Below are 7,704 nucleotides of genomic sequence, written 5' to 3'. Positions count from 1 at the left end.
GTACACCACACCATTCCTGGAATACACACCAATGTTTTGATACACTCCTGATTATATCATCAGGACTCCAGGAATGAATAAAATAATTGTTTTTATTCGCTCCTAATCAAAAAATGGGATTGCTTATTCTTTATCACCATGAGTCACCATTATCATTTCAGTAAACCTGCAAAAAATAACCTTTTCCAACCAATGCCGTACTAATTTAGCAATATATAGTTCTGACTAATTTCTATAAATAGTTCTAAATCACTGAGTGACTTACCACCCCTAAGTTTTATTTTAAAAACACCTTATAATTATTTTGTTTGGCCACTTGCTTGGATAAACAGAACTTGGGTATAATACAATATAGTTACATTCGATGGTCATTGTAATCCGACTAAAAGCAGAACTATGTACAGTGTATTGCATTACATACATGTGTATGTTTAAAAACTCACTTAAGTATGCACCGGAATGCATAATTTCAAGCTGAAAAATGCAAAAGCTCCCTGATGTGCGAGGGGAGTGCCCCCTCCCACACCTTCCCCCTGCTCGGTCGCTCCGCTCCCTCGCATAATCTCACTCTCAACTCTAACTCAATGTTGGCAGGCCTATAGTCGACTCTACTTACTACTAATACTATAGAACCAGGGCTTCTATTTCGACGCAAATCCACGAATCGATTCGCGTAAATATTCGCGCAACCAAAACCACGCGAATCTACAGGGATTCACGCTGTGAATGCGTAGGTAGGTAGAATAATACATTACTACATGATACATCAGTGAAATATACTTAATAACATAATCCATACATTTTCGCTTTCAGTGCCATCGCTAATCGTGCCGACTAGCTAGCTCCGTGTAATCAACCCAGTAATCACCATGGCGACCTCTATGAAGGATATGATCATGACAAGTGTGGCCGCGAGGAAGGAGTATGCCCATGCTAAGATCAGCGTGGTGGGAGTCGGGCAGGTCGGCATGGCATGTGCATTTAGTGTTATGCTGCAGGTAAGTCACGGGAGTGGTAGGAGGAGGCGTGCATGGTCAGAGTTGGCCTGGCATCTGCATTCACACCAGGGGGTAGATTCATCAACGCGCATACGCAAAATATTTCTCGTAAATCTTGTGTACGCAATCGACGTTGCTTAGTTGCGATTCATCAACGCAGCTATTTAGTTAATTTTCGTAAGATTTCGCATACACAAGCGAGGCCGTTTTAGGTGCGATTCATCAAGCTAAAATTTACGTAAATCTTTGCGTAACTTTACACGAGCTGAAGAGGTGTCGTAAATCACTCGAAATTTGCACAAGTGTTTCCAGCATACCGCAGCATGCATTATTTTATTGAGAAAACAGTATAAAATTACTACTCAAATAAAATAATTACCTTACTACACAGACAGGCGGCGCCTTTGACGCTTCTTTTGTCATAGCTTGGCATTGTTTTCATTATAAGCGAGTTCGTAGTTAGCCGTGTACGTGCACGCACGCACGTGTACGTGTACATGCACGCACACACACGTGTACGTACGCACGCACGCACGTGTAGGAGTCGCTGCCTTCATCGAGTGTTGAACGCAATCATACAAACGAAAATGAGGACAACTATCACATCCCCCAGCACTCCTGTAGACAGAGCTAGAGCAATGTTTACATACACAGAAGTCAGTTTGGTTGCTATGGTATGTGTCGCACATGTGATTGGTTTCTGCTAGACATGCCCCTCAACAACCAGCAGCTACGATGGCGTAGTGGATTTACACTGGAATTCATCAACATTTGTGTACGCAGGTGCTACACTGCGTTGATGAATCGCACCTACAAGCTTTGCATACGTACTTCATAGAAACTTTGTGTACGCAATACACTTTACGCAACTTTGATGAATCTCGCCTCAGGGCCGTAGGCTGAGCAAATTCCTAGGGGGGGGGGTGGTCAAAATTCCATGACTCAACTGTGTAATCATGAGCGACGGGCGCAGCTTTTGATCGATATCCATAGTAGTGTGGTTGGGGTGGGTCTGAGACGAGGCTTTCACGGATAAGTGACCAAAAAACTCACGTTGGGGTTATTTACGATTATTAGCTGAGCTAAATTTTTTTATTTTGCTCCAAAATCTAGGGGGGGGCAGCTGCCTTGCCCCCACAGGCTACGGCCCTGCATACTTTAGGCCAGGGGTGGGCAAATTGCGACCCGCGGGCCGCATGCGGCCCTCTACAGGGTTCAGTGCGGCCCGCGGAAGCCTGCAGCAAATAAAAAAATAAATTAGTGTTCTATTGTCTCTGGTTCGCTCTGCAATGCCATTTCAGCTAAATATGGTCCAGAGATGGCGCCCTTGAGGCGAAACGCACGTATTATCTTAGAGCGCACCGCCCGATTTTAAAAGGTGCGGCTCTTTGACTTTTTATGGCCCACTGATGTGGCCCTCGCTTTGAAAAGTTTGCCCATCACTGCTTTAGGCTATACCACATATAGCCTGCATCGCATTCACAACCCAGGGTAGATTCATCAACCGATTGCGCATACGCAAAATATTTCTCGTAAATTCTTGTGTACGTAATCGAACGTTGCTTAGTTGCCGATTCATCACGCAGCTATTTAGTAAATTTTGTAAAGATGTTCGAGCAATGTTACACAGCGAGGCCGTCGTTAGTGGCGATTCAATCAGAAAGAGAAATTTACGGTTAAACTTTGCGTACACTTTACACGAGCTGAAGAGGTGTGCGTAACCACTCGAATTTCTCGCAAGGTGTTTCCCAGCATAACGGCAGCATGCATTATTTTATTGAGAAACAGTATAAATTACTACTAAAATAAATATAATTATTAACGTACTGACACAGACAGGCGGGCGCCTTGACAGGCTTGCTTTTGTCACACTTGGCGATGTTTCCAATTAAAAGCGAGTTCGTAGTTAGCCCGTGTACGTGTACGCACAGAACGCACTGTATGTGTACACGCATTGCACACACACGTGGTTTACGTACGCACTGCACGCACCGTGTAGCGAGTCGGCTGCCTTCATCGAAGGTGTTGAATCGGCAATTCATACAAACGAAAATGAGGACAAACTATCACATCCCCCAGCACTCCTGTAGACAGAGCTAGAGGCAATGTTTACATACAAGAGAAGCGTCAGTTTTGGTTGCTATGGTGATGTGTCGCACATGTGATTGGGTTTTCTGGCTATGACACGCGCCCTCAACAAGCCACAGCTACGATGGCGTAGTGGATTTCACCTGGAAATTTTCAATCCAACATTTGTGTACGCAGGTGCTACACTGCGTTGATGATCGCACTACGATGCTTTGCGTATGCGAACACGTACTTCATAAGAAACTTTGTGTACGCAATACACTTTATTAACGCAACTTTGATGAATATCGCCCCAGGGCTGTAGGCCTGAGGCAAATTCGCTAGGGGGGGTGGCCAAAAATCCATGACTCAACTGGTGTAAGATGACGACCGGCGCAGCTCCTTGATCATATATCCATAGTAAGTGTGGTTGGGGTGGGCTGAGAGCGAGGCTTTCAGCAGATATAGTGACCAAAAAACTCACGTTGTAAGTAAGTAGGTAAGTAAGTGAAAGCTTATTTAACGACGGTAAAAACATTTAGGTAGCAGACACAGATAAATTGGGTCGGCGGAAAGCTATTCTATCCACATTGGCCGTCTCACAGCAAAAGAACGGTTAAATATTAAATAAATAACACAATATGTTGAAATATTTGAATAAATTGTACGGGTAAGTAGAGCACAAGTGGCCCTATTTGATAGGGCAAGAATTTCTTTAGATGGGACTTTAAAAAGAAGAAATGGTGGGGGCATCTCGAACGTCAAGGAGGTAAATTAATTCCATCAGAATGGCTGCGTTGGCACCGAAAAGATTTCGTACAGGCATTTCAGTGCGATCACGAGGCGGATACAAGAAAACGCGCTTCATCTGCACAATCACACTACGCGTCCGTCTAGAGCTCCCATTCATGTTTAAAAGTAAAAAAAACCGTCCAAGATAGGCAGGTGAGCTTAACGTAAATATTTGTAAAGTAGAAAGACATCGCATGTAATAAAAAACACGTCTGGCGAACAGTCATATAAACCTAAGCTGGCGAGAAAGATTTTCATTTAGTGCGGGCGTCTGAAGGTCAACGAATGTTAAGAATGTAACCGCGCAAAACGTTCCTGCAGGTTAAAAACTTTGTCATATAACTCTTCGCGGCATTTCCCCACACAACAATACCATAATCAATATCAGGTTAAAACAAAGCCAAAGTAAAAACTCAGGGCAGGAATGCAATGATCGAAGAAATTTCCTGATCCGCCAAAACAGTGCAAGCTTTTTGAGATCTTGGCAACACACCGCACTTTCATTAATGTGTTCTTCAAACGTAAAGCGATTATCATCAACATGGATACTAAAATTTTCTCACTCGACGTGGGTAGAAGAAGCAGAGCCCATTCATAGACAGTATGGAGTACCGCGATGGGAGGACCCGTAGACGCTCTGTCTGGAAGTTGACCAGCATCGGTTTTGGTCTCGACGGAATGGATTGATGACCATTTCTGTTTTTAGAACCACCACTCACTGAACTCCTCCATATTGTATTAGACGCTGTTGGCCAGGTAGGTAAAATTTTGTCAGTAACAACAAAAGGTGGAAGTTGTCAGGCATACATAGTGGAATACTGGCATGTTAATGTGCAGGGGCATGTCATTTATAAAAACATAAATAAAAAAGAGGGGCCCAAAATGAACCTTGCGGGACAGCAACGGATATGGGCACTTCAGGCTGAATAATGACCCATTAATAAATACTTGGAGTATCTGTTAGATAAAAAACTCGAAAAATTATCATTGCTGGGCATCTATCACATCTATAAATTTGTTTCAGCTTTTTAAGTAAGAACTACTAAGAGTGAAGTGATCAACGAGATCAAAGGCTTTACGAAATCAAGTAGGAGAACTCAGATAAAATATGTTCAGCTGAGTCGATGCATTTTAAAAAATGTCAGTGAGGTTTGATTGAGAGCAGACTCACAGGAGAAGCCTTTCCTAAAGCCAGATTGATACTTGTGGATAAGAGATTGTGCTGTTGTAAAAAATGAGTATAAGACAATCATGCACATGTCTTTCAGGAGGCTTGCTCAGGATTAGGTTAAGACAGATATAGGCCTAAGAATTGTCATGTCCGAAGTCGACCAGTTTTGAATAAGGCAATATACTTTTAGCGACTTTCCACTCGACGGGAAACCTATTTTTTGAAATAGCACATATTTAACCACTTTGCCAATGAGGGAGCTGATAGATCATGTGAAGCCGAGTTTAAGAAAACCGCATTATTCCATCTAATCCAACGCCTTAAAGCCAGTGTCAAGGTCGGTGAGATACTGACTTTACAATAATTAGTAGGTATGGCCGGAATAAACTAAAAATACAGTGGGGGGTTAAGCACCGACTTTTTGGGCTTGACCAAAGTCGGCTCCAGGCTGACAAGGTTAGCTTGCGCAGTATTATAGGTCTCTCTTCCTGTAGGCGGTCCCACTGACGCAAAGAACAGGTTCAGGTGTCAGCTGTCGTCCCTTTTGAGTCGGCAGAAATTGTGAGAAACTACGTCGGTGGTTTCGATGGACAGATCCTTGAGATACCCATCCAAAACGTTGGGTTATTTACGATAATTAGCTAAGCTAATATTTTTAATTGTTGCTCCAAAAATCTAGGGGTGCAGGCCGCCTCCCCGCCTTGCCCGCCACAAGGCTATGGCCCTGCAATACTTTAGCGCCAGGCGGTGTGCCAAACTGGCGGCCCTTACGGCGTTCTGTGCGGCCCGGGAAGCCTGCAGCAAATAAAAAAATAAAAATAAATATTTTTTTTTATTAAAATCAAAAAGTTTTGTGAAAGTCAACATGTTTGTGCTTGAACCGAGGCTGACTTTTCAGTGTCATAACCAGATTAGTGTTCTAGATTGTCCTACTGGTTCGCTCTGGCTAATGGCATTTCAGCTAACTAATGGTCGCAGAGATGGCCCCCTTGGGGCGAAACCGCACGTATTATCTTAAGAGGCGCACCCAGCCTGATTTTAAAAGGTGCGGCCCTTTGACTTTTCGATGCCTCAGTGATGCCAGCCCTCCGGCTTTGAAAAGATTTGCGAACGCACACTGCTTTAGGACTATACCAACATATATTATATATATATATATAATATATATAATAATATAATACAGGAGTAGATAAATAGGGAAGGAGGTGACAGCTCAATAAACCAAAGGGAAATTCATCATTTACTACGCCCTTATATAATACCCTAAGATTTACTACGCATACAATACGCATCCAACTTGAGCTCAAAATCGACAACAGATACATTCGCCTAGCAATACGTGCGAAATCGTTCCTTGAATACACCCGAATCCGGAGATACAGACTAAAACGACGACAACGATTCTCCCAATTCTTTGGCGCATCAATACCAAAATCCATATGGCGCACACTCTAATCAATACAAAAGCAGCTACCTACCGCCAAGAGTAGATAATAACACAAGAGTGAGACAACCGATTCCGACGCATTTTTTAAGCACGATTTTTCTCATCAAAATTTGCCACCAATAAGAGAAGCAAGATGTATACGTTCCTCGATTAATTATGACCACTAATCACTCACCTTACATGGTACTGATATTCGTTACATATATTATGCTAGCGTATTGCCTGTAAAACGTAATCTCTGCACGAGCTGAATTCGATAAATTTTACCTGCTAAAAATGGCGACATTGTTGCGAAGCTGTTTTAGAACTCATTATTAGAAAGCTAATCGTCGCCAATATTTAGCAAGACGGTTTTCCAAATCATGGCGTGCCCCGATATAGGGGTATTAATGTACTTGATTACTAGGCACCGTGCGTAATGTGATACTTACTGCAAACTAATACAGAGAATATTGTATTATTTGTTATTACTGTATGGAAGATAGTATGTCAATTTCTTTGTGTTGGCGATCACAATAACTGAGCGCGTGCTCGCAGATTCTTCACGAGATCAAAATTTCGAGAATTAAGATTGTCTCTCACCCTATCGGAAGGCCACGAAAATGATTTGGAAACCGTCCAGTTGCTAAAATATAGCGCGCCCGATAGCTCTAACATAATGGCGAAGAGCATGGTCACAACAACAGCGGGTAAAGTCGTGCGAATTCAGCTCGTGCAAGATTACATTTACAGCAATACGCATAGCAAATATATTGTAGAACGAATATCAGTACCAATGAAAGGTGAGTCGATATGGTCCATAAATAAGGCTGAGGAACGTATACACTTTAGCATTTTTATTGTGGGCAAATTTTGATGAGAAAATGCGGTTAAAAAATGCGGGAATCGTTGTCTCAGCTCATTGATGTATTAATCTACCTCTTGCCTAACGCGCGCTATGCTAACGTCGGCGAGGCAATGTGGCTCGGCTGGAGATAAGGCATCAACAACTTCAGTGAAGATAACCTTTGACGGACTGTGACACCAGCTACACAGGCCACCTCTGCAGCATAGCTGGGCATCCTTCAGACGCTGCACGCCACACCGCGAATTCACGTAGCCAGCTGATCGGGCCAAATCTCCAGCGAGCCACATTGCCCGCCGAGTTAGCAAGCGTGTTAGGTAGCTGGCCTTTTGTTTGAATTAGAGGCGCGCATGGATTTGTGATTGATGGCGCAAAAGAAGGAGAA

The 7,704-nt window shown here is 43.1% G+C and overlaps 1 protein-coding gene across 1 annotated transcript in view; it reads left to right on the top strand.

Moving 5' to 3' along the window:
* Nucleotides 1-815: 815 nt before the first annotated feature.
* Nucleotides 816-7,704, top strand: part of LOC106805538 (L-lactate dehydrogenase-like) — a 22,396-nt gene continuing 15,507 nt past the window's right edge. Inside the window, exon 1 of the mRNA XM_014807176.1 lies at nt 816-998. Within this exon, the coding sequence (XP_014662662.1) occupies nt 870-998 (129 nt within the window). The 5' untranslated portion in view covers nt 816-869. The remainder of the gene's footprint in view (nt 999-7,704) is intronic.

Source organism: Priapulus caudatus, unplaced genomic scaffold, assembly GCF_000485595.1.
Source record: "Priapulus caudatus unplaced genomic scaffold, Priapulus_caudatus-5.0.1 Scaffold6, whole genome shotgun sequence".
In the NCBI taxonomy this organism is placed as follows: Eukaryota; Metazoa; Priapulida; class Priapulimorpha; order Priapulimorphida; family Priapulidae; genus Priapulus; species Priapulus caudatus.
The sequence above is the reverse complement of the archived record's forward strand: the minus strand, read 5'-3'. Positions and strand labels throughout refer to the sequence as shown.